Source organism: Asterias rubens, chromosome 3, assembly GCF_902459465.1.
Source record: "Asterias rubens chromosome 3, eAstRub1.3, whole genome shotgun sequence".
Lineage (NCBI taxonomy): Eukaryota > Metazoa > Echinodermata > Asteroidea > Forcipulatida > Asteriidae > Asterias > Asterias rubens.
In genome coordinates, this window is record NC_047064.1 from 9,191,791 (window position 1) to 9,219,511 (window position 27,721).

At 41.3% G+C, this 27,721-nt stretch overlaps 2 protein-coding genes across 3 annotated transcripts in view; one reads left to right on the forward strand and one right to left on the reverse strand.

The window, feature by feature from the left end:
* Positions 1-108: 108 nt before the first annotated feature.
* LOC117288466 (probable DNA helicase MCM9) lies at positions 109-20,244 on the forward strand. Its single transcript, XM_033769343.1, has 18 exons — positions 109-213; positions 1,035-1,100; positions 1,498-1,594; positions 3,043-3,184; positions 3,744-3,855; positions 4,206-4,294; positions 4,605-4,781; positions 6,166-6,242; positions 9,067-9,196; positions 9,709-9,759; positions 10,984-11,143; positions 11,900-12,076; positions 13,041-13,120; positions 14,328-14,550; positions 14,979-15,075; positions 16,789-16,972; positions 17,491-17,569; positions 18,001-20,244. Exons 2-18 carry the CDS (start codon positions 1,055-1,057, stop codon positions 19,554-19,556), a joined length of 3,477 nt encoding a protein of 1,158 aa, XP_033625234.1. The 5' UTR covers positions 109-213; positions 1,035-1,054; the 3' UTR covers positions 19,557-20,244.
* A 5,148-nt stretch (positions 20,245-25,392) lies between these two features.
* LOC117287944 (protein TANC1-like) overlaps positions 25,393-27,721 on the reverse strand; it is an 86,953-nt gene continuing 84,624 nt past the window's right edge. For both annotated transcript variants that reach the window (XM_033768594.1, XM_033768593.1), the window contains one exon: positions 25,393-27,168. In XM_033768594.1, coding sequence (XP_033624485.1) covers positions 25,767-27,168 — 1,402 coding nt within the window. In that variant the 3' untranslated portion in view covers positions 25,393-25,766. The remainder of the gene's footprint in view (positions 27,169-27,721) is intronic.

A 27,721-nucleotide genomic window follows, 5' to 3' on the forward strand; every position in this document is an offset into this window, starting at 1 on the left:
TAGCTGCAGCACCCCTGCAGCATGCACAGTTCGCGCAAACCGCAACGATGATTAACAAAGTGAAGAGCGACCTCAAGAGTTGTGTTATGAAATATGTGACAGCGGAGATGTGGAAGCGCGCCGTTTGATGTGATGTTTAATTTTTGTAAGTAAATTCTACTCCGTGTTGATCATACTCCGTGTTGATCACTGTCACAGTTGCAAAAAGAGCAGGTGAGTTACGGGAGACGATAGCCGGACGAAACCGAAATAGTTCTAGGAGTAAGTTTGATGGATGCCTGCTTGGTAAGGCATTCTTTCAGCAGAGCAGTCAGCCTGTCGCTTACTTCTAGAGAAACTAAGGCCCCCCCTGTGAGGCTCCCCGCAGGGGAGCCTTATAGTATAGTAAACTATAGTTTCTATAAGTACCTGTCGGAGTGTCGCTGTTTCCTCTTTTTAAAGTTTTTTTTCCAAGTCTTGGAAATTGGATCACCCGCCCCTACGGTACACCAATGGCCCCACTGCACTGGCAAGTGGTTCCTGCACTGGGCCAGTGGTTCTTGCACTGGGCCAGTGGTTCCTGCACTGGTCCAGTGGCAGTGTCACCGAGCTGCTGATTTTAACACTGACACATCTACGGTCGGTCAGGTCCCGTACGATACGACTAGCTAGACCCAGTAACTGGGGCGCTGTACTCCTTTTTCAAAATTATTTGTCTTTTCGGAATTTGTCATTATTGACCGATGACAAGTTTTGCAAGGTGGGGGGGGGGGGGGAACTTTCGCAATGGGTGACTTCTTAGGGGGCGGCTTTGCTTGGGGCAAGATGGATTAAGTGTTCTGGTTTATGAGAATCACATGTTCATGTTGGGACCCACAGATATTACTGTTAAAATTGTTCACAATTATGGCCTGCTCATTAGCTTTCGCACTGGCCATCTAGTCAGGCTCATTAGCTTACTAATTACGTCATCTTAGCCAATTAAATTTAACAAAACAATGTTTCATTCCGTTGCTGATTAAATATGATTTATGTCTTTACCTCATTTTGTACAGTTACGTTGAAGTTGAAGAACATGTCTGGTTTGTCATTCAACAGTGAACAAACAGAGGAGCACACTGGTAAACAAAACAACTTCTATTAAGGTTTATAAGGGAACAAAAGAGCGGCATCTAGGTCTTAAATGTCGCATTGTGGTAAAAGACCAAGCCGAATATGAGGTCTTTTATGGCACCACCATGACCTAGTTGCGATAACGTAACCCTCCTCCCGACGACCGCCAGGCCGGAGGGTTACGAGATTCTTTCGAGCGGCAAAAGACAATCTGGTCCAACACGTAGGCCTATAATTTCGACAGCTAGTCACCAGATTTGCCCCATTTTTACCACTTTCAAAAATCATGACACAAATTCTAAGGGCACAAACTTAATTCTCATCATGGAGGCAATTGGCTCTGTTGCCCCTGTGAAGTATCAGGCATGATTGAATACATTTTTTCTTTTTCCTTTCATTTTCTAGTGATCTTTCAGTCTTATGTGATTGATCAACATCGAGATGATCTGGTTGAGATTCTCTTACAGGAAGATGATGGAACTCACTACCCTGTTATCATCGAGTGAGTTGGCCTTTTTAGGCCTCATATTTTTACACTGGACCACAGGCCAGAAGCCAGTGACATGGTTTTAGTGTTTGGCCACTATAAATGTGACTGGACACTACAGGTGCGGCCACCCTGTGTTTTTCAATCGAGTACCGAGTAATTGAGTAATACATTTCTCACTATAATAGATGTTAAATTTGCATCATGGATAAAGAATATTGATTTTGGTTTTTACCCATACACCTATGTGTGTTAGCACTGTATACTCGGTACTTTCCCGAGTCCTGTGAAAACAAACACAAAACATCGGTGTGTGGGTACAAACCAAACTTCAGTGTTTAATAATATCTTGAAAATAAATTATTTATGATTAAATGTTGGCTTTGAGACTTTGAAAATACCTTCAAATTGTATTAGAGAATTGAAGTGTTCTGTATGCTGAAAGAGAGAAATATGGTTAAGGGGGATCAGGGGAACTTTTAATATTTTACTCAGAAAAGTTTTGATAATATTAAAGGGGGGAGGGGGTTACTTGTGTACATAGATTTAAAGCATTTACAGAGTTTTCTCTTAATAGTGGTCCGCTGGTCAAATGCTACCTACTCAAAACACCTGAGGACCTGTCAAAATTCTCTTATAAAGTGGTCCAGGGCCCAATTTCATAGAGCTGCTTAGCATAAAAATTTGCTTAGCATGAAATTTCTTCCTTTATAAAAACAGGATTACCAACCAAATTTCCACGTGATTTTCAGGATAAGCAAACAACAGCTGAGTACAAGCAATATGCAACAGATGGAAATTTGGTTGGTAATCCTGTTTTTATCAAGGAAGAAATTTCATGCTAAGCAAATTTTTGTGCTTAGCAGCTCTATGAAATTGGGCCCAGCTGGCTACTTCACGGTTGAAAACTGTACCTATTTTTTGAAATACTTGCCATTGAAAACGATTCAATTCAATTCACATTTTATTGCCACAAATAAAACAGAACTGCATTGTAATGCATACCATGTATAAATAACAAATAAAATTGGGGAAAGCGCATGGAGGCAAGGCCCCAAATAAGCCAGGTAGCTTGTAGCGGCTTGCCTCTACACAACAAAATACTTAATCTGAAGGTAAATGTACATGCTTAGGACAAAACAAAGACAAAACAGACAGACAGACGAACAAACTACTGGAGAAATTGACAATGACAAAGTAACGGGGAAGAACGGTACAAATACTTTGTTACCTCCTGGGAAATAAGGAGTTTTTTGTATTTTTCAATGGACAAGTGAAATGACTTGAAGCTAATTGGTCCCGCTGGACAGTCATAAAAAAAAGTATTGAGCAATCCCTGTTTTAAAGTGATATAAATGGGAACAATATTTCAAGAGAAGTCTTTCACCATTACCTTCTGTAAACCTTGTAAATTATTTGTAAATCTGTGAACTTTTTAAAATAAATTTACTCTTGAAATGTAGTGCGATGACTCTGTTTGAGTCCAACATGGATCTGAGTGACTTGGTACTGAATCATCCAGAGCACACTCTGAGTGCGTTCAACACTGGATTGAGGAGAGCTGTGATGTCACTGTACAGGAACCACACTCAGAAAGAGGAGATGGTGAGAAAATAGAATTAATCAACCACTTTATGTCATTGTTTTACTTTGCAGAACTTTTTGGAGCATCTTCACTAGATAAATTTGCTTTAAAAATGTAGTTGCCGCAACGAAAACCCTGATTTGACAAAGGTTCTTGTAATTAGTTCCTTAACTTGATGTCGTTGTGTGAGAAAACTTAGTAGTACCATGGAGGAAGGAAGAGAAGGAGTTTGAACGAATGGACTTCGTTTAACGACATCTCGTAATTCTCTTCCTTCCTCCATGGTAGTACTCAACATTTTTCTTTCAAAATTGATGCACATTATTAACATATCAACATTTTGAAAGTCCATTGATATCTTGGGTGGTCTTTCGTTTGTCTTACTTCGAATAACATCTCACTTTTTGCCGAGATGTGCTTGACTTTGGCATGGGGTGGGGCATTTCTTAAAGATGCGACTCATCTAGACATACCGACTGAACATGACCCAGGCAAAAATACTACATTTCAAATTTTTTGTATAAGATGACAAACATTGGGTGAGAAAATTAAGCAGTTGTATTGACAAACTTGTTTCAGACGCTAAAGGTGAATCTTCACGCTCGTGTCACGGGGCTCCCTGTCTGCCCTGAGCTCATCAGGGAAACCCTGCCTAGGAACTCTGACATTGGACGATTTCTGTCTGTTTCCGGTGAGTCTTTTGTAATAGAAAAAATCAGCAAAATTGGACACCCAGCAGGGTGGATATGCATGCATTACAAGTCTTGTTATTATTATTATTTTATTATTAAAATCTCTTGGGTTTGGTGTTCTTAACTCCTCAGCCAATTAAAGATATTAATTTGGCTCTTGAGAAAGCCCTTTGGTAGTTATCTATAAGCTAGGGACCTAATAAATGAATCACCATGTGATGATGGGATTAAAGGGTTAAAGGCAGTGGAATCAAATCTAACCTGCACATGGCTTATTGTTCCAGGTAGGAGTGTTTGATTAAACCACTGGGAAAGTATATTTAGTTTGTTCTTATTTTTCTCGATGCAGGAACAGTTATCCGAACATCTATGGTGAAAATGCTGGAGTTTGAGAAGGATTTCATGTGCTCCAAATGTAGACATCCTTTTAGTGTTCAGGTATAATTTATTCGCAAGTTCAAAGAAAAATTCAAATCTGGGAAAAATCAATTGTGATTTTGCTTTTGAAGAACCTGGGGTGCCTTCAGGCTACTGCTCATGGTAATCTATTATTGCCCTCCACTGGAGGGCCACAAGCTAGGTGGCCAGAAGGACCCTATTGATTTGTAGGCTCTTTGGTGCAAGGAGCTCTTTCAATAGTCCATGTTCCTTAAAAAACATTAGTAATCAAAGAGCTTTTAGATTGATACATGTCAATTTTTTTCCCCAATAATTAGGTTACACATATTTTTGTCTTTGCCACTTCTAGGCGTCCTTTGAGAAGTACTACAGCGAGTGTAAGCCAGACTCATGTCCCAATCCCGAAGGATGTGGGTCCAATAAGTTCACCTGTCTCTCGAGTAGCGGGGTGGGGTCTGTCACCAGTTGCCGTGACTACCAAGAGATTAAGATTCAGGAGCAGGTGCAGAAGTTGGCGGTTGGGACGGTATCCTTTGATAAGTTTCTTTTAGATATTAGGAGTCGTTGTTTGTCTGGAATCAACTGATACATTACAACTTCAAGGCAGTTGACACTATTGGTAGTTACTCAAAATAATTATTAGCGTAAAACCTTACTTGGTAACGAGTAATGGGGAGAGGTTGATGGTATAAAACATTGTGAGAAACGGCTCCCTCTGAAGTGGCGTAGTTTTTGAGCAAGAAGTAATTTTGATTTCGAGACCTCAAAATTAGATTTTGAGGTCTCGAAATCAAGCATCATAAGGGTGTTTTTTCTTTTATAGTTATCTCGCAACTTTGACAACCAATTGAGCTCAAATTTTCACAGCTTTGTTATTTTGTGCATATGTTGAGATACACCAAGTGAGAAGACTGGTCTTTGACAATTACCAAAGGTGCCCAGTGTCTTTAAAATGAGAGGGAATATCATCGTCTCAAAACACTGGACTAATGGTGTTGTTGATTTGAGTCAGTGTCTTGGACTCGAGTCATACAGACTCGAGTGGCCAATTTCACCGCCTTGCGACTTGACTTGACTTAAGGAAAAATTACTTGTGACTTGACTTGAGAAAAAATTACTTTACAACACTGTGGACTACCACTGTGGACTACCATGTCCACCAAGGACTACCATGTCCACCAAGGACTACCATGTCCACACCAAGGACTACCATGTCCACCAAGGACTACCATGTCCACTAAGGACTACCATGTCCACCAAGGACTACCATGTCCACCAAGGACTACCATGTCCACCAAGGACTACCATGTCCACCAAGGACTACCATGTCCACACCAAGGACTACCATGTCCACCAAGGACTACCATGTCCACCAAGGACTACCATGTCCACCAAGGACTACCATGTCCACACCAAGGACTACCATGTCCACCAAGGACTACCATGTCCACCAAGGACTACCATGTCCACACCAAGGACTACCATGTCCACCAAGGACTACCATGTCCACCAAGGACTACCATGTCCACCAAGGACTACCATGTCCACCAAGGACTACCATGTCCACCAAGGACTACCATGTCCACACCAAGGACTACCATGTCCACCAAGGACTACCATGTCCACCAAGGACTACCATGTCCACCAAGGACTACCATGTCCACCAAGGACTACCATGTCCACCAAGGACTACCATGTCCACACCAAGGACTACCATGTCCACCAAGGACTACTCCTTCAAGTTTTATATAATACATTTATATATGAGGACTACCTTGGTACCAACACAACAATACACATCCACAGTTGAACAACATGTATACATCAAAATAAAAGCATAAGTACTATTAGACTTTTAAGAAGCTGGTGATTGACGGAAATTTGATTTGCATCCTTAACATTATCTTCAGATTCCTCGGTCGATGTGGGTCGTACTGGAGGACGACCTCGTAGATTGCTGCAAGGCAGGGGATGACGTCACTATCTGGTAAGCATAACCACAACTCTCATGTTTTAAGTTTGGGAGGTATCTATGCTTTTTGCTCTATCGGCTAGGCTTCTGATGGATGATACCCATGCCTACATCTGTATGGACGGTAAAGGGGGTAATTTTATCAGCCCCAGGAGTAGGTGGCAACAGCCCCTGGAAAAATAGTTGATTGTAGCCCACACCTTGAAGTGGCCTTCAAGCCTTGTGTGTCTGGCATAAAAAAATATTAATAAAAAATGTCCAACCACTGGCTTCCAATCAAATAAAGAATTGTTTCTAAGATCTTGACTTTAGTATACAAATCACTTCATGACATTGCACCTGACTACATCAATGACTTGCTCAAGAAAAAGTAGAACAGCTACTCGCTCTTGAAGTGGCCTTCAGGCCTTGTGTGTCTGGCATAAAAAAAAACAGTAATAAAAAATGTCCATCCACTGGCTTCCAATCAAATAAAGAATTGTTTGTAAGATCTTGAGTTTAGTATACAAATCACTTCATGACATTGCACCTGACTACATCAATGACTTGCTCAAGAAAAAGCAGGGCAACTACTCGCTTTGTTCTGGCTCCTCGCCCTCGCTTTGTTCTGGCTCCTCGCCCGTCCTACTGTAGTTGTTCCAAGGTCCAGGACAGCTCGTTATGGCTAAAACAGTGGCTGAATTTTGTAAAACAACTAGTATTGATCTTGCCAGGCCAAACTCTACAGACTTAAACAGGAAAAAACATGTTACCACAGTTCATCTGAAGTTTTCTGTTCCACAAGGATAAGTTCTCGGCCCTAAATTGTTTAACATCTACACCCTTCCACTACATAACATCATCAAGAAACACAATCTCTTCTATCATATATACGCCGACGATACGCAGCTCTACTTCTCATGCCCGCCAGTACAAGAACAACTTGACAGATGGATCTCTCGCACCGAAGCCTGTATCAGTGATATCAGGAAGTGGATGCGAGAGAGCTACTTTACGGAGAGCTACAACAGATTGCTAAGCTTGAAGTCCAAGACGTACGCATTGGCACCACATCAATTTCCCGTGCTGGTAAAGTCAGAGATCTTGGGGTTATTTTTGACTCCAACATGACAATGGAGTCACAAGTGTCTAACTGTGTGAAACTTGCATTTCACAGTCTTCGTAATATTCGCCTGATTTGCAAGTTTCTCACTCCGAAAGCTACTGAGCAGCTCGTTCACGCTTTTATTACATCTCGAATTATTGACTGCTGCAATTGTCTACTGCTAGGTCTCCCAAATTACCTAGTTCAGAAGCTCCAACGGGTCCAGAATGCCGCAGCCCGTCTTGTCACAAACACACGGAAATACTCGCACATTACGCCAGTCCTAAGAAGCCTTCATTGGTTACCAGTTGAACATCAACATCCATAAGCCATCTAGCTCAGGTCTCCGGTCTTCCAGTGATCCCTCTAGTTATCCCCAAATCGAAACGATCATGGGGTGATCGAGCATTTGCTTCCGCCGCTCCTCGCTCGTGGAACAAACTCCCTAACTCAGCGAAGACATGTGAGACTGTTGATAACTTCAAGAACAAACTGAAACCACACTTAATGACACGCCATTTTTAATTACTTTTCTTCTTGTGAGCGCCTTGAGCACCCCACGGGTGGATGTGTTTTGCGCGTTATAAATATCTTTATTATTATTATTATTATTACTGTTGGTTTTCTGATCTCCAATTTCTGATTCAATCAATCAATAAAACATTTATTTCCACATTCACATCACATGGAGGCATCATCCTAAAAGCCGAGGCTTGTGGCGGATGTCCCTGTTACAAGATTACAGAACAAAACAGGAAAACAGCACCAAATAGACGAATAAATAAATACTAACCGCTACGGTAGGTAACTACACAAAGGTTTAACCATGGTTAAACAATGTAAATATAACTCTGAAGCAGAAGATGTATGTGAAGTAAACAAGGGGACAGCAATTAAACAAACAACACAAATTAGAAAACATAGACGAGTAAGTAGGTAAGCAAGTAAGTAACGGCTAAGCAAAACTACCAGTATGAAAAAGCAAATCGATCAATTATGTTGGGAATTTAGTAAAAATGTTTTAAGTCGGTAATTAAACGAGCTAATTGAGGGACAATTAGTAATTGATCGAGCCTTACTTTTTAAGAGTTTGTAATTTCATGTATATGTTGGGTCATACAAAATGAAGATGCTAGTCTTTGACAGTTACCAATGTTGTACGTGTGCTTTTAAAGACACTGGACACTACTATTAGTTAGTGTCAAAGACCAGTCTTCTCACTTGGTGTATCTCAACATATGCATAAAATAACAAAACTGTTAAAATTTGATCTCAATTGGTCATCGAAGTTGTGAGATAATAATGAAGAAAAAACACCCTTGTCACACGAAGTTGTGTGTGTTCAGATGCTTGATTTCGAGACCTCAAAATCTAATTCTGAGGTCTCAAAATCAAATACGTGGAAAATTACTTCTTTCTTGAAAACTATGTTACCTCAGAGGGAGCTGTTTCTTGCAATGTTTCATTTAATCAACAGCTCCCCATTACTCGTTACCAAGTAAGTTTGTATGCTGATAATTATTTTGAGTAATTACCAATAGTGTCCACTGCCTTTAAGAGTTTGTAATTTCAGGTATATTTGTTGGTCACATAAAGTGAAGATGCTAGTCTTTGACAATTACCAATGTTGTTTATGTGCTTTTAAAAGCATTGATTAAATTTGACCTTTTAAATTATTTTGTCCTCCAACTCACCCCCTCCCCAATCTCACTTACAACGTCACCTTTGAAACTTTTTCCTTTCTTAATTTTGTAGTGGCATCGTTTTGCGACGCTGGCGTCCCGTTAACATCGATGGTAAATGTGAGATCGAGCTTGTCCTGAGAGCCAATCATATATTAGTTAAAAACGATCAGAGAGGAACAGTCACCGTGACCAATGAAATGGTTCGTTCTTGTCTTCAGTATACTCTTACATGTCTTAGAGTTATAGACCTTTGAATTGTGAACATTATTAAAATAACAGCTGATCATGTTTTTAGCTGGCCTTCCCCCTTTCTTCATAAAAAAAAATCAGTTTGTGGTCTCCACAAAATGTAAGATTTGATACTTGATTTCGCTGGGTACAAGTTGGACTTCAGGACGTCGGGCTCTGTGGCTGTCATGGGGAATGTGCTCCATTACACTGCTTAATCCTTTTTGATCTTGTAACATTCTGTAGCATTACAAAGGTCTTGGGTTTGTCTTCACAGAGCTTGGGGAAAGTACCGAGTATACATTCAGTGGTGTATACACATTTGTGTAAGAATAAAAACAAACTATATTCTTTATCCCCGATGTAAGCCAAACATCTATGAAATCGTTGCTGTAATGGTTTTGGCGGTAAGCAGAGCCATAAAATTGGGCCCGGTAATTTTTAACTTGAAACATTTTGTTTTTTATACTTGGTTTCTCTACAGAGGCAAGAGTTTGAAGAATTCTGGGAGAGGTATAAATATTCACCTTTCACAGTAAGTATCATTCTTCCATTTTTTTTCTTCAAATACTTTGGGGTTGAATAAAGACAAATTTACCAACTGAGCTATCTTGCCCTTGGGCCCTCTCCCTATTTGTGATGGGCTCTGCAAAAATGAAAAAATGAGTCGCAAGGGGGACAATTGACTTATTGGGTTTTATACATAGCTGAAAAGAGCATACAACAAGCTTCATTTTGACATATCTTATACACTTGTGTGATATTTGGTTCAAAGGTTATGACCTTTTGAAAAAAAAATAGATGTCACAATCTGAAAATAACCCATACTAGGGAAACAGCCAGTTTAATAAAAACATCAACTATTAAGGGATGAACACAAAACTACATGTTTTATTCACCTTTATCGATCAGAAAATGTGAAAATATAGACCCTATATAATTTAACCCTCCCATCACTCCCTGTACTGGAAAGTGGGTTGTGCGACAAGAGACTCATTTTTGTAGAGCCTATCACATTTTGTCAATACCTTAGTGCGGGTACCAGTCAGAAGCCATGCAACTTCTAACTGCCATATACATGTACGTGTAACCAGGGCCCAATTTCATAGAGCTGCTAAGCACAAAAATTAGCATGACATTTCTTCCTTGATAAAAACCGGATTACCAAACAAATTTCTATTTGTTGCATATTGCTTGTTACTGGTATTCAGCTGTTGCTTGCTTATTCTGAAAGTCACGTGGGAGTTTGGTTGGCAATCTTGTTTTTATCAAGGAAGAAATGCATGCTAAGCAAATTTCTGTGCTTACCAGCTCTATGAAATTGGGCCCTGGGATCACACTCAAGCTTACAATACAATCTGGAAACAACAGCAGCAGAGGGATCACCTTAAGGGCATGCAACTTTTTCATTACAAATATCAAGTTATAAGTGACAAGGGCGTCTGTGTACATTTTCAAATTTTGGGTTAAACAAATCAAAGTTGACCGGGATTTGTTTTTAGTGCATTTGATATTATCACCATATCTAAAAATGGCTTATGAAATAACCTGTAACCTTATAAACTTTGTGTAAGGTTTGATCTGCAAATTAGTCTGACCACTCAATGGCACAGTGTGAGTCTTTATTATTTAATGATATTATATACAGGGAACTGGACCAAAATGTTGCAGCATGATTATGAGGTCAGAATTCAGAAAAACTCAAAGCGATTTGTCAACATTTCTAAGAGAAACTCCTTTTTCTTTTCCACCCCAACAGGGCCGCAATGTGATCCTATCGAGTCTCTGCCCCCAGGTATACGGCCTGTATGTTGTCAAACTAGCCGTTGCTATGGTAATGGCAGGGGGTGTGGCTCATTCCCACCAATCAGGGACCAGGACCAGGGGAGAATCACACCTTCTTCTTGTAGGGGATCCAGGTAAAATTTGCCTTTGATCTTTTCTTATTAATATTTCACAGGTTTTTTCTTCGTCAAAGAAAACTGATAGTATTTATTAATGGCTTGAATTTTGTAAAGAATCTGGGAAAAAAAGTAAACCAAAACTCAAAGACAAAATAAAAATCATTACACCACCTTAAATGATTTGTATACAAAGGGGCAGTATACTTTATTTATTTATTTCATACAACATCCACAGCGCAAGTGCCAAAAACGGATGGATAAAAACAATTTGTTAATTTACAATAGAATACTTTAAAAGAACAATATAAACACATGAACATACAACAAACACCCGTTTGGACGAAAAGACAATGGGTCACTCTGGGCCAGAAGTTCCCCTCATGGGCATTGGCTCTAGCAGAGCTTGCCTGGTAGATAATTTAAAACTTCAGAGCAGAACTGACAAGGAGTAGACTTGGTTCCAAGTTTTCGAGCGTGGCTTTTTAGTCGTTCTGATCGCCTCATGCCGCTACAAATAGCGCCCTCTTGTGATCTTTCTTCGTCATTTTTACCATGCATGATAGCTAATAGTGTGGGGGCATTTTCGTGGCTGAGATGCAGAAGAATAACCGCGATCTGTAAGACTTGAATCAAGTCTAGACAAGGGGTAGCTATTTCACGGGAGTTTGCAAGGGTTAGCTTTTCAAGCAGTGTGAAAGGGGCTGCCGAAAAAACATGCATGAGAAAACAACAAGCTTTGATATTGTGATTTTGACTATCCCAACCATACAGGCACAGGGAAATCACAGTTTCTGAAGTATGCTGCCAAGGTGGTCCCTCGCTCTGTACTGACCACAGGGATCGGCTCAACAAGTGCAGGTCTGACCGTGTCAGCAGTCAGGGATTCAGGGGAATGGCAGCTTGAAGCTGGGGCCTTGGTGCTGGCTGATGGAGGTATCTGCTGCATTGGTAAGGATGCCAGTCGGGGCAACATAAACCCCAAAGTTTAGTCTGGGACTTGAGACCAGCCTGCTGTATGGAACTTTCTGGTTTTTTTGCAACTATGGGCAGCCATCACAGCAACAGGAAATACAAGATATAAGTATTTGAAAACCACATCATAGAAAATATTAAGTAAGATTTGAAACTTTGCATGGTGGAAGTAAGATATAGAAAAGTTTGCGGTAACACCATGTAATAACAATCTCTAAATGAGTTGGGGTGGTTCTGAAAAGAACCGTTGGTTTAACTCTAAACCAACGGTTTTTTCAGAACCACCTCAACTCATTTAGAGATTAAACCAACGGTTCTTTTCAGAACCACCTCAACTCATTTAGAGATTATTACATGGTGTTACCGCAAACTCTTCTATATAGAAAATATTATAAACTCTGAGTATAGGACGTAAAGCCATTGGTCCCATGTGTTGTGTAACGCATGTAAAAGAACCCAGTGCACTTTTCGAAAAGAGAAGGGGTTCGCCCTGGTGTTCCTGGCTGTGGCTGCTGTATGCGCCGTAGCACCTTGTAAACCCTCATAAGGTGCAAAATAATTGGGTCTCAAAATTCATCACTGCAATTACCTATCTTTCTGAAAGTTTGTATATACTCAGCGCCTTGAGTACCTTGTTTGGTAGATACGTGCACTGTATAAGACTTCGATATTATTATTATTATTATATGGAAAAGCCTACCGAATCATTTTAGAGATAGCATCCCCTCCCTTTTTATAAAATGTGCTTCATAAAAATGTTGAGAAAGACAATTTAAAGTATAACCGATACTTCAGAATAGGCGTCTGTGTAGAATTTTGCTTTTACAAAATTTTGAAATGTTCAAATGTTTCCACCTGGCAGACAAAAATAAAGTCTGAATTCGGATAAAAGTCTGAATTTTTTATATATTTTTATCTTTGCGAATGTTTTTCTCTGCAGATGAATTTAACAGTATCCGTGAGCATGATCGAGGCAGTATACATGAAGCAATGGAACAGCAAACGATCAGCGTTGCCAAGGTATAACAAAATGCATTTCTGATAAAAAACTGTAGCTGATCATGAAAATACTCTAACTATATCATTTCCGCACCTTACGATAGGTTCCTTGAAAAGATAGAAAGATAGTTATACAAATAATCAGTTCTTCTATAGAACTTTATCATAAGTCATGCCCCCCCCCCTTTTGTGGTACCATCGACGTCACGTCGGGAATTCAAACATATCGTCAGCAAAAAGAGTCTGGTCCCTAACTACATGCGCCTAGGTACCAGGCCACACAGTGCACACGTCTCTATATGCACACAGCCAGGGGCCCGACGGCTGGGTTTACCGTCACGTTTATGCAAATGAAGGCTCCCTTTTAGGGGCGGGTTGGGTTCCCCTAATCTCTTGAAAACCATTTTTAAAATACTTGCGCATTAATAAAAAATATAAAAAAATATTTCAGCATTAAAAAGTCATGTTTAATTGTTTAAATGAAAAAAAAAAAAAAATGCAGCCACCCTTTAAGTTCGGTGTGCTTGGGCCCTGAGCTCGATTCCTGTGTGCTAGGGCCCTGAGCTTGAGTACAGTGTGCTTTGGCTCTGAGCATGAGTCCAGTGTGCTTGGGCCCTGAGCTTGATTTCGTTGTGCTAGGGCCCTGAGCTTACCCCCTGTATGCTTGGGCCTTGACCTTAAGTCTGCTGTGCGTGGGCCCTAAGCTTAAGTCCGTTGTGCTTGGGTTTGAGTTTGAGTCCAGTTTGCTTGGGCCTTGAGCTTGAGTCCGTTGTGCTTGGGCCTTGAGCTTGAGTCCGTTGTGCTTGTGCCTTGAGCTTGAGTCCGTTGTGCTTGGGCCTTGAGCTTAAGTCCTATGTGCTTGGGCCTTTAGCTTGAGTCTGGTGTGCATGGGCCCTGAGCTCGAGTCTGGTGTGCTTTGGCCTTGAGTCCGGTGTGCTAGGGCCCTGAGCTAGAGTCCGAGCTAGAGTCCGTTGTGCTTGGACCTTGAGTTTGAGTCCAGTTTGCTTGGGCCTTGAGCTTGAGTCCTGTGTGCTTGGGCCCTGAGCTTGAGTCTTGTGTGCTTGGGCCTTGAGTCCGATGTGCTAGGGCCCTGAGCTAGAGTCCGTTTTGCTTGGGCCTTGAGCTTGAGTCTGGTGTGCTTGGCTGCATGGCCTTGAAATTCCATGATAGAGTATCCGTGTTATTTTGACTATTCCGAATATAGATTAATTGTTTTGCCATATTTCAGGCAGGACTTGTGTGTAAGCTGAATACCCGTACCACCATACTCGCTGCCACCAACCCCAAAGGACAGTACGACCCAAATGAGTCTATCAGTGTGAATGTCGCCCTCGCTAGCCCGCTGTTGTCCAGGTTTGATCTTGTGCTCGTGCTGCTTGACTCGCAGAACGATGACTGGGATCGGATTGTTTCCTCGTTTATTTTGGAGGGCAAGTCACCAGGCCCTCAAGGTAAAAAAACAAACCAAATCCAATATCCCAAATTCGTGAAACTTTCTAAGCAAGTTTGCCCCAAACAACGCTGATAGCCACTGTTGGAAAGGGGCTAGAAGCTACTTATACCAATCTTGTACCCGAGTTGCAAAAGTTTGCCACTGCCACTGCTAGAAAAATTGCATCATGATCTTCGTCTTGTTCAAAACTGGTAGGAGCTAGATTTCTGAATGAATTGACTGAGTTTAGACAGAAAGAAACAAGTAAAAGATACATGTACCACACATGTCTTTGTTGAAAATCAGACGACCCAGTAATTCTTTTCAGTGAAAAGAATTCTTTGCTCTTGATAAAAATATCTTTGTTTCTATTTTCATCACACTTCCATCACAAGTTTTACCGTATTCATATTTGACAAATAGATCTTATTTTCTTCTCTTTCTCAGGAACTTCCAAGGATAATATTTGGAGTATGGAGAAGATGCAATCCTATCTGTGTCTCATTAAATCAATCAATCCTCTGATGTCACCAGACGCCAATAGGTAAACGGAGATAGATCAGGGATTTTCCCCCGGACATCTTTTTTGTATACATACATGTCTTAAAGCCATTGGACACTTTCGGTACAGAATTTTATTTTAAAGTTCACAGATTTACAAAAAAAAATGAAGGTAATGGTGAAAGACTTCTCTTGAAATATTATTCCATGAAATGCTTTACTTTTTGAAAAAAAACATTAAGACAATATCAATTCTCGATTTCGAGAATAACGAATTTATTTTAAACACATGTCATGACACGGCGAAACGTGCGAAAACAAGCCTAGGTTTTCCCGTTATTTTCTCCCAACTCCGATGACCGATTGGCCTAAATTTTCAAAGGTTTGTTATTTTATATAAAAGTTGTGATACACAAAGTGTGGGCCTTGGACAATACTGTTTACCGAAAGTGTCCAATGGCTTTAAACTTTGTTCCATGAGAGGAGTTTGGATTGAATAGATTAACCAGGATTGTTTAAAGTCATATTAAAATGTGGTCAAAGTATTAGTGTTGTAGTCAAGACGGGTACACCTAATACCAAGTCCAGGACCAGCATGTCCAAGACAAAGACCAAGCAAGTCGAGATCAAGACCAGAATATTGAGACCATTCCATATCCGTTTGACAGTGCGTGTACATGCACTCCAATAAATTTGTACGAAAAATAGCCAGTCTCCTTTTGAGATCGGCCAAATGTTCTAAGACTACATTTGTCTGAGACCGATACCAAAACCGAGACCTCAAGGTAGGGAGACAAAGACCAAGGCTGGTAAAAGTGGTCTTCAGACCAACACCGATCTCGAGACCTGAAAAGTACCTTGGAATATCATTTTCGGTGTAGATCGGTTTGAACCACATTCAAGCCATCTAGTCTTAGACCTAGTAACAACCCCCTCCATTTTCGATTTGCAGAGATACACTAATCTGCCTGCTTAGCTCTCAAAGGGTCTAAGGGGAAGCATCGCCCCTAGATATGTTATCTAGCAACAATTCAATTTCTTTTTCCAACGTAGACTCAATCCTATAATCCCGGCCGCATCTCGTTGGGCCTGCACCACGGCCCTCGTGCCCCCTTTCAACGTTGAATCTCATTGCTTGGTATGCGCTGCCATCAACATTGAGTGGGGGGAAGGGGGAGAGAATGTTGTGAATGGGGGGGGGGGCCCAAGTATTTTGGCCGAGAGTGTAGTACCTTTGAGTTTACTTGGTGTTTTCTCAGACACTGTGTTCAGCTGAAACTCTCACATGTGACTTCTATTTTATCTTTCTGTAATAATTTGTGTCGTTGCCGAACAGTTAAGAGCACCAAATTCAAACTCTGGTGTTTCTGATCAGCAGAGTGTGGGTTCGAATCCCCAGCCGTGACACTCGTGTCCTTAAGCAAGTCACTTACCCATTGCTTCGTCCTTTGGATGGGACGTAAAGCTGTTGGTCCCATGTGTTGTGTAAAGCATGTTGAAGGACCCAAGTTCCTGGTTGTGGCTGCGCTGTAGCACCTTGTAAACCCTTATAAGGTGCTAAATAATTGGGTCTCAGAATACATCACCGCAATAACCTATCTTTCTGTAAGTTTGTATATACTCGGCGCCTTGAGTACCTCGTTTGGTACATAGATACGTGCGCTATATAAGACTTTGATATTATTATTATTATAAATCAGCATAACGTTAAAAATACCAAATCATCTACGATTCTACCTTTAAACTATTCATGCAGGGTACTGTCCCGTTACTACCAAGCCCAGCGCCAAGCCGATCAGCGCAACGCAGCACGCACCACCATCCGTCTCCTGGAGAGTACCGTGCGACTATCTCAGGCCCACGCTCGTCTCATGTGTCATGACACCGTTATGGTGATGGACGCGGTGGCAGCTGTGAGCGTTATGGAATCCACAATGCAGGTAGTATAGGAGATCAGGACCCATATGCATAAAGCTGTCTTGGCCAAGCGGATAAGAGCACCGAACTCAAGCTCTGGTGTTTCTGTTCAGCAGAGTGTGGGTTGGAATCCCGGTCGTGACACTTGTGTCCTTGAGCAAGATACTTAACCATAAGCTTCTCTCAACCCACTGTGAGGGCACAGTTGGTTCTTGAGATTGATTAGCTAAGTGCGCTACATATTTGGCAGCACAGCTAAGCTGTTTATTCCCCAGGGAGCTGAGATGATTTAAGGAATGATTTAATGGGTAATAATGTTGAAACGCCATGAGCGTCACTGCGTGACGGACCTGAGCGCTATAGATTTGCACCATAGATTTGCATCGTTACGTCACTTACCCTTGCTTACAGTAAACAGCTTTATGAAATTAAAAAGAAAAAAAAAACGGTTTTGAAATTTCCTGACAAATAGAACAATTCCAGACAGCCGTCTGTCTTATGTTTATGTTTTTATCAATTCTTTTCCTACTTTGGTTGACAGGGAGCTGCGTTGATGGGAGGGGTCAACGCCCTTCACACATCATTTCCCGAAGAGCCAGAAACAGAGTACAGAACCCAAGGTATTTTCTTATGTTCAGTAAACAAATCTTAATTGTGAGAAAAAACGAAAGAACGAAAAGTGCAAAATATTACTTGGAGGTGTTTGCAAGCCAAGCTGGCGTGCTGACCGAATTGCAATTATCCTTAGTGAAAAAGAGCACTAAAAATGCAGTTACCCACTTCACCTTGGCAACGTCTCTAGAAGAAAGTTTGTTTTAGGACAGGCTTACGGCAGGGTTTTTGGTTAATGCTCTCCATAAGTCTGTCCAAAAAACACATGCAATTAATTATGAGGACCTTTGTTATCTTTCATTTATCAAGTCAGCGTTTTATTGGCAACAATGATTTCAAAAGAAAAAGTGGTTAAACGTCTCCCAGAAATACATTTGTACGTTAACAGAACCAGTTTCTGTAACTCGCTCTGTAAAAGGTTTTCTCTTCATATTTTCAGCGGAGTTAATCCTAGCTCATCTGGGACTTCAAGATGTTCTTCAATCTGAACTCCAACGTTTGGACGATGTGAACAGAGAGCATTCACTTCTTGAGAACCCCAAAAACCAAACCATGAGTGACGTCCAACACACAACCGAAGCGGATCCATCGAGGATCGAGGGATTTAACAAGACGATGGATCTGTTTGAAGAAAGTGTTAACGATAAAACTGCCAGATCGCCTCGATCAACCAGATGTCGTGAGACTCGTAGTAATAATGAGAGCATTAGTAACTCTATGCAGAAAGGACCTGAAGACGGGCCATCAACGTCCACTCACAGAGGATATGAAGAGACAAGTAGTGAATGTACCACCATGGCTTGTCAGAAGAAGTCATCAAATCGGTCGGTGAATGCACATAATGTATCATTTCAAGCTGATGGTAAGCATGTGGAGGGAGACAATCCAAGTAGAGATGACGTCGAAGGCAAGAGAACATCTGCTGATAAAGACCAGGGGAAATCCACAGATGGGTCGTTCAAACATAAGTTTAAATCTAAAAGTAGAACGTCTCAAACCGATGGCCAGTCGAGAGTGGACAAGTCACATGAGCAAGCAAGGACCAATCAACAGGGGCATTGTGAGAGGTCCAAAGGATCCAAGCAAAAGGAAAACCCAAATGGCTGTAGAATTGAAAAACTTCAAAATGTTTCATCTGGGAATGGAAACAAACAGGGATCTCAATGTGCAACTGACGAGGATGGAGATGTTGTTATGGCAACCCTATCCCAGCATTCCCTCAGTGAGGTCGAAGGTCAGCCGACTATGGAGAGTACCCGCATAGATCCAGACGAAACCCCAAGGAAAAAACTGTTCACGCTGGATGATGATCCTGTCACTGAAATGCAGAAGGAATCGACCGGGAAGAGCGGCGTTTCACGGGAGGTTAAGCAAATGTTAAATAATTTTCGGCGGGAAACATCCACTCCAGGAATTTTGGCAAAACAGTTGATCTCATCATCCGAGGAGATACAATCCAACAGACAACCAAGCAGCAACGACTCAAGTATAGAACAACATCATAGAAAAACCAGCAAGTCAAAACGAAAGCTTAGCTCAGATGAAGAAATGCTCTATAAAAATAATCAACCAAAGGTCCTTAAGAGAATGAGAATGGTGCATGAGAAACAGATCATTGAATCGAGTTCCAGTAACTCCCCAGAGGGCGCTTTCATATCGCCAAAAGGCGGGAAAAACTTCCAAACTTCATCCACGGTGACACCCAGCAGAGTTGCAAAAGGGACACTGTCCAAGCTGAGCAAATTCACATTTACATCTCCTGACGATGAGCGACAAAATACGCCACAAAACAAAAGCGCCCTAAAAAGAGCACAACCCTCTCCATCCACTAAGGGCAAGGCGAACTCTAAATGTCAAAGTTCAAAGGTGACATCTGCAGACGGCAAACAAAAGACAAAGGACCGGATGAACCGTTCAGAGATACGAGTAGAAAATGGGAGTTTATTTACAACGGGAGAAAGCTTGGATGAATTAAGCCTTGATTTTGTGGACTAAATGTCGAGGTTCATCTACAAACCTATTTTTGTTGTTCCTTTATTAAAAAAAAAAAAAATCAAGACAGTTTTTTTATTTTTTATAAAGAAGATTGTTTCCAAAGCAACAATGAAACAGTTTCATGTATTTTATTTACAAATTATTGTAAATGCACAAATTTATTACAGTAATATACAATTTGACTATAAATAATACCTACAGTTTGCCATTAGAGTTATAGTATGTCTCAGTACAGTATAAACCGACATACACCTTTGTATGGTAATTAGATACGTGCATCAGTGATTCTTTAAATAAGGTTAAAAAGAAATCATGCCAGTCAAATATTCACAAATGCATAATAAGTACAGCCATTTTCTAGGAATTTTTGTTTGTACAATTATTATGGTCTTGATTCTATTGTACAATTTTTTTTACATAAATCATTTGTTACGTCATGATGCTGAAAAAGCAAAAAGAAAACAAAATATCACTTCGTTTAGGAGGTTTTTGGCAACTGAAACAGGTCTAGAATTTTATCTTTGGGAGGGTAGAGAGTCATTTTGCAAAGGGCACTTCCACTAGAAAAATCTCAAAGTCTATTTTGACTTTTGAAGGGTCCCTAAGCCAAGACCATAATTTCATAGAGCTGCTTAAGCAGAAAATACAGCTTAAAGCAACCCCTGCTTAGCAAAAGTGATCAGCTTACCAGTCATAAAGTGTACATGTGACATGATATTTTGGCTGGTATCCTCATTCTGGTTGGCATAATTTTGTTTTGCTTAGCTTATTTTTGTGCTTAAGCAGCTCTATGAAATTGGACCCAGGTGTAACAGAGGCAATGGGCTGCAAGTGGCTTCCAACTGCATGTAATCCGTGCCCAGCCCATACGTCAAGCATAACTAATTTTTACCTTACAGTACTGAATCAATCAAAATCAGACAATACCAGTGGATGGATTTTGTGGTAAGTGGGACATGTACATTAGTTTTAAACATAGAGGAGGGTGATATTGCAACCCCCCCCCCCCCACAAACCTTATATAATACTCAAATTATAATGAACTAAAAAAGAGCTATCCGTTTACAGTACTTTCAAAAGGTTAAATATGATTTTAAACATTTGCATAATTATTTCATCCTAACAAAAAGAGGTACTTAAAAAAAATGTTGTCAAATGTATGCATCTTAAACCTTTCCTGAATATACACATGAAATCAGTGGCCTGGTAGTTTACTCGTTTGGATCAATTGTGCATTTGAATAGTTTTCACAGTTAGGCCTGTCGTTTGTTGGCTTGCTTTCTCCAAATGTCTCGATTTGTATATTACAAAGATCTCCACTTTGCCTTCAAATATCCTTGAATATGTAAAACCATCCTTGTAATATTGAAAATATAGATGTTCCACAGATTTACACATAAAGATTAGTCATGGTGGAAAATATCCCTTGAAACTAATTTTGATCCTGTGGTTTCAAAATCTGAATTAAAGGCAATGGACTCGTTAGGTTAAGCTCAATCAATCAACGGACTCACAGGAAAATAGTAAGATGTTGAATGGTTTTTCATTCAATGTGTGTAAGTGTGGATTGACTGCGAGTCTCCACGTGAAATGGATGCTGGGTCAAAGGGTTATCTGGCCAGGGGCCAATTTCATAGAGCTGCTTAAGCAAAAAAATTGCTTAAGCACGAAAATAGCTCGCTTATTTTACACATGTTACTGGCCCAAACTTCATGCCATATACATTGCTTGTGACTGGTATTTAGCTGATGTTTACTTAGCATAACAATTGAGTGGAGTCTTGGCCAGTAATCCGATTTTACTAAGCAAGGATTTTTCTGCTTAAGCAAAATTTTGTGCTTAAGCAGCTCTATGAAATTGGGCCCAGGCACTAGAGGGAGATACCTGGCGTTATTCAGGAACCTCCAAGTGTTACATGTATGTCAAATGTTCAGGCTAGTATCAACCTTGCATTATATTCTGATTAAAGGCAGTGGACACTATTGGTAACTACACAAAATAATTATCAGCATAAAACCTTACTTGGTGACGAGTAATGTGGAGAGGTTGATAGTATACAAATATTGACTGCTTCGAGTGCTATGGTAAACTATGACTCCCGAGGTGATCCCGGAGCGTTCTATTTTCCCAAGGCGAAGCCGAGGGAAAATAGAACGCTCTGGGGATCACTGAGGGAGTCATAGTTTTTAACCATTGCACGAGTAAAAGCAGTCAATATTTGTTTTATAACACCCCAAACATTTCTAAATACTGTACTATTATTATTAAGTTACAGACCTGAATGCTACAATCCACGGACGACGCGAATACAGATTGCAAACACTTTTACTTACTGTGTTCAATGTAGTGTAGTGCAGTCCGAAATGGTTACAGACTATTAATTTATCATCCTCGTACACGCAATGGACGTCTGGGTACTGCACGCCGTGTGCTAGTCTGTCGGACTAGCGCACGGCGCCGTGTGCTAGTCTTCGGACTAGCGCATGGCAAACCGACGCACTATCACACGGCCGTCGTCTAGCAAAACTAAGACATGTCATGTGACGCGCTCTAAACCAATGAGCAGGCAGAATACTTGCAAGGGGTGTTATAATATCAAACATTGTGAGAAACGGCTCCCTCTGAAGTGACATAGTTTATCGAGAAAGAAGTAATTTTCCACGAATTTGATTTCGAGACCTCAAGTTTAGAATTAGAGGTCTCGAATTCAAGCATCTGAAAGCACACAACTTCGTGTGACACGGTGTTTTTTATATCATTCATATGTCGCACCTATAACGACCAATTGAGCTCAAATTTTCACAGGTTTGTTATTTTATGCATATAGAAACACAAAGTGAGAAGACTGGTCTTTGACAATTACCAATAGTGTCCACTGTCTTTAAACCCCACATAGAATTCACATACAATAATTCATATGCCTTCACAGGTGGTAAACAAATAAAATGCGTTTGGCACGATCGGTCGATCGACTGTTTGTGCCGAGCTATTGGAGGAACTATTATTCGAGTAGCTATCGATCGATCGCGCAACAAAGATGTTTGCATAAAACCATTCCTAGACGATCGGTGTTGTGCCAATATACTCGTTGCGCGATTGGTTGCGGCTTCACGATAATAGATCTACCAAAAACGCAGCATGATCAATCTATCAGACAACCGATTGCCCCCAACAAACACGTGTTCTTGCATAGGGCAGTCTGCCCATTACAGTGAACTGCATAGCACAAACGGGCACAGAATCAGTTGCAAAATTCATTTAAGTTTGAAAAAAAAAAGGCATTTTTTTTTATTACGATAACAATGTAAAGGGGAGGGGGTGGAAGTTCTGCCCAAGTCATCTTAAAAAGGATAAAAACAAATACAAACATTAATTTAACTAATTTATTTGTCAACCTGCACCATGATCGAGCGACAAACCTCACCCTTGTTTTTCAATTATACAAACAAAAATAATGGAGCGATGAGTTTTAAGTAAGTCTCAAAATCCTCATTTAAACCCCCAAAATAAATACAATTTCGCATATACAATTAACAAAATGAGACTATACATAAATGTATACCACTACTTCATATTCTGCAAGTTTTTTAAAAACTTAAAAGCCACCATCTCCATTAAAAAAAAAAAATCCCCTTTCGCTCTTTTGATTACTTTGGTGTCGGGGAACATCTTTTAAAAACTTAGAAATTAATGTCAGTACTTTGTACGCAGAGGTACTGGTCATGGAGTGGAAAGTTTTTTTTTCCAATTTAGCTGTTTTTTCCAATTTAGCTGTTCCAAGCTGATGTTTCAACCCTAACAGAGCCTTTCTTTAAGGATGATTTTGTTTAACCTTTGAGAAAGACTTTGCTAGGGTTGGGCCATTAAACCTTTTTTGTTTGTTCGTAAGCAGTTTACAACCTTTATTTTCAAGTTTGCTCTTGCTAGAGTGAACGCTGCATAAAACCAAACAACTCTTCATCATTCACGATAAAGTAGAACACCTTTTATAAAATGTTTGTAAGTGGGCATCAGAATTTCACAAAACATATTTTTAACTGAAAAGCCGTTTTCCCATCTGAAGAACTCGACATAAAAAAGGAGGGCGAAAAGGGAATAGCATTTAAACTGAGGCTGGGCTTTCTTCTTTGCATGCCTAGCCCTGGGTTGAAAAATAATACTTTACTAATTTTCTTTCTAGGCGAAAAATTATACACGGTGAAACCAGCCACCAAGCCCAGTTTATTATTACTACATGCACAATACACCGATCCAGTAGGCTCCGCCCACGACGCACATGTGAGCAAGAACACCAATGAAGAACACGTTGGGCTCTCCAATGCCTTTCTGCACAACTCTGCCGCGCTTGCCAAGATATGCGCACGGATGTCGGACCTTCGTTGCTTTGTGACTGGTCACTGGCAATGGGGTGGAGCTTAATGGATCGGTCTATCGTATTATGGCTAGAACTTTGTTATTGCGAAGCAAAATTTACATATGCTTTACTACAAACGATTTTTTTTTCTAGATGCGAATGCAGTACTTGCAGTTTTTCTCTCCTTTTATGGCAGATTGTTATAAAATATTTTCATACTTCATCATTTGCTTGGCTGGAAGGCACTGATCATGCGCCAGGCAAGCAGCCATCAACAATTAATGAGCAATTGTGATTCAAGAAAAACAAAGCTTAGAAGCTTTATAAATTTTCTGCTAATCATAATGATAGAACAGTTTAAATTCAGCACTGGAATAGAAAAAACATATCTTCGGAGTAATTTGAGTGGAACAGGTCTAAGTTTGTATGGGGAAAAACAAGTTTTAAAAAAGTACAGAGTCGCATATGAATATAAACTAGTACAAAATGTTGCATATATGATAAATACTCCAGATACAAATTGTCAATACTAGTGCAGATGGGTCACTTAGCAAATAATTTTCATTGGTTAGATTTGAATAAAGTCTGGTACAATGGCTTAGTCACAACTCATCAACCTTGTTCCCAGGGGTGATCGATCTCCATTTTTTCCCAGCATGCCTTGCTCGATCGTTACCCCTGGAATTGGCCAATTTAAATGCGCTATATGCTAGCACATTTAAATGAGCCATTAATGAGCGTACATATTCATTATTTAATATTTTCTACACGCGCACGCATGTATTTCGTCTTAAAGAATGTTTTTGTTTTTGTTTTTAAATTTTGTGTCATAAAAAATGCGGGCGTGATCAACATACAAATATCTTAAAACTACGCGCATACGCACTTGACATCTAATGCGTACAATTTCCTTAGTCAATGTTTTTTAGTACATCCCTCCCAGGGGTTAGTGACGAGAGGTATTGATACGGCGCGCCGCCCATGGTAGCGAGGCTGACAACTCATTGCTTAAATTTTAATTCATCGGACTATAGAGACAGTCGCTATGTATCATGGTTTGGGGCAAGCTCTGGCATAGTGATGCGAGAGACAAGGTTTGCTCAGATTGCAATACAAAAGATTGCCACAAACCATTTGACATACATGTAGTAACTTCGTGGCGTGTCGTGGCCGAGCAGTCAAGAGCATCGGATTCAAGCTCTGGTGTTTGATCAGCAAAGTGTGGGTTCGAGTTCCCGTCGTGACACTTGCGTCCTTTAGCAAGACACCTACATCACGATTGCTTTGTAAAGTTGGGGAGGTAGTGCTTTCTGCTTCACAATCCGGGCTTCTGATGAATGATACCCAAGCCTGCATCCATATATGGACTGTGAAGGAGGTAACCATGTTTCAGCCCCAGGAGTAGGTGGCATCGGCCCTTGGGGGAAAAAAAAACAGCCCATACCTTGTAGCCTTTAGGCCTTGTGTGTCGGGCGACTTGCCTTGAAAAAAACCCAACCCAAAACTGACTCTACAGACTAAGCAATCATGACTGTTTTAAGAGGAATATCAATTCCTACCTTCAGCTCTCCCGAGTTGTCTTTCATACATGTATAGTAGTTTTTCTTTTTGTTGCCCCTTACCATGAGTGGCTTTTTAGCTTTGTTTGAGGGTGAACTTGCATAACAAACAAATAAAAAAATGGTAACAGACTTCACTCAAATGTAACCCGAAAAATAGCTTGTTGGTGGCTGCTGCTGACATCCTATGTTTCAACAGGGCCAATTTGGACAACGACCTTAAGTCTTGGTTGTGGTCTTGTATAGTATTAATGTATGAAGTTGACAGCCATACAAATGGTTACATTAGTTGGAAGGCTAAAGTGCTGTCGGCCCAATGAATAAAGTCTGCGCCGACGGTCGTGGGAACTCCTGCCCAGATGACAAACTTTGCTGTTGCTGCTGCTGATGTAGAGACCCACTGCTTCCTTGGCGCATGACTGGCTGAGGGGGTGGCTGCCTGTTACCATTCATCGGCTCGGGTTGTGGTGGTGATGCCGCATGCTGAACAGCAGGCTGTGCCAGCACACTCCGAACCATACCATGTTGGGCATCCTTCTCCTGTTGTAGCTGGTGCTGGGCAACGAGTGGCGATGCCTGCCGGGGCACTATCGCCCTGTGGGCCACGGGTTTCGGGACAGGGGCAGACTGGGCTAAGTTTTCCATACTGCCCTCGTCTGAGTTCTCCATGTTAAAGCTGAGTCGATGTGACACCACAGGTTGTCCGATATCTCGGTGCTGTTTGCCCCTCATCATGACTGGAGGTTGTGTGGATACCTTGGAAGATCCTCCAATCTCTGGAGGATTTCCTTGGGAGTTACTCAGCGGGGAAGCTCTCGATGGCACGTCTTCATCTGGACGTTTCGGTAGCGGTCGATGGGCCATCGGGTTGGAGACCATCGGATGGGTGTTTGTCGTCGAAAGATGTTTGTTCACGGGATGTGACGCTATCGGCATAAAGTTTCCAGCGTGCATAGGTTTGGTGATGGGTTTGGCCAGCAGTCTAGAGTTACTGTCCTGATTATAGGAAGAGGAAAGTGCAGTCTTTCGTTGAAGGGACTGGGCTTGCTGCCGCGCCGCAAGTTGCTGTTGCCTTACAGCCTGCTGCTGCTTTGATACTTGTTCCTGCGGAACCTGCCGACTAACTTGCTCCTGCACTGGCTTTGCCGAGCTGTTCCCCCCTGGTTGGCCGAGTGCAATCTGTAAGGTCAAAGGTCGCTGTATATCCTGGTTCCCTGCATCCCCTGTCAGTGACCCTTGAGGATCACCCATCACAAGGGTACCGGTTACCGGGTAGGAGTTAGTCATACCGGTGTATGCGATCCGTGCACTCGCAGGTATAGTGTGGGAATTCGGCAGTGTTTTACTGGCCACCTGTCTGGAGCCCTTGCTGGACTGTTCGGAATTTCTCAAAGACATCAGGTGCTGCTGGGATGGTATGGTCTGGCTTCCAGGCAACACCCCGTCCCTCTTTGAGGAATCGGGCGGCGAGATCTCATTCTCCGAAGCCTGGGAGCTTCCCGGCTGCGAATTGGGAACCCCAGAATCCCTGCCTTGGTCATTGTCAGCTGGCGAGTCTTTAGCAGAGGGGATCTCCTTCTGCTTCTTGGTCTCATCTTTACACTCTTCCTTTACACGAACGAGGAGTCGACGGACCTCCCTGTTGTTGGGAGCTAGCTTGATGGCTTCCAGGAGGTCCTGAAGTGCTGGTCCAAATTGCCTGAATAAACAAGACAGAGGGAGAGAGAGGAAAGTGAACATCAGTGTTTTGTCTAATAATTATACACTTCTTTGTGGCGTGTCGTGGCCGAGCAGTCTAGTTTCACCGGACCCAAGCTCTGGTGTTGTCAGCAGCAGAGTGTGGGTTAAATTACCGGTCATGACACTTTTGCCCCTGAGCAAGGCCCTTGATCAATTGCTTCGTAAAAAGTTGGGAAGTCAGCGATTCTTCTTTACTAACCAGGCTCCTACAGTGGATGATACCCATGCCTACATCCTTACAGACTGTGAAGGGGGTAAACCCTGTTTCAACCCCATTAGTAGGTGGCAATGAGCCCCAGGGGCACTACATGTACATGGAATGGGTTTTCAGTCCCTACCTGACTGCATGGGTTATCCCTGAATTATTGTTTGGGTTTTCCTCCCACATCTAAAAAAAAAAAAAAAAAGAAGTTTTTCCTTGTCTTTCTCCATGGGGTTCTTGGCTAGTACAGGGACTAAGATCGCTTTTTCTGAGAGTCCATAATAATAATAAATGAAATGAAATGAAACTA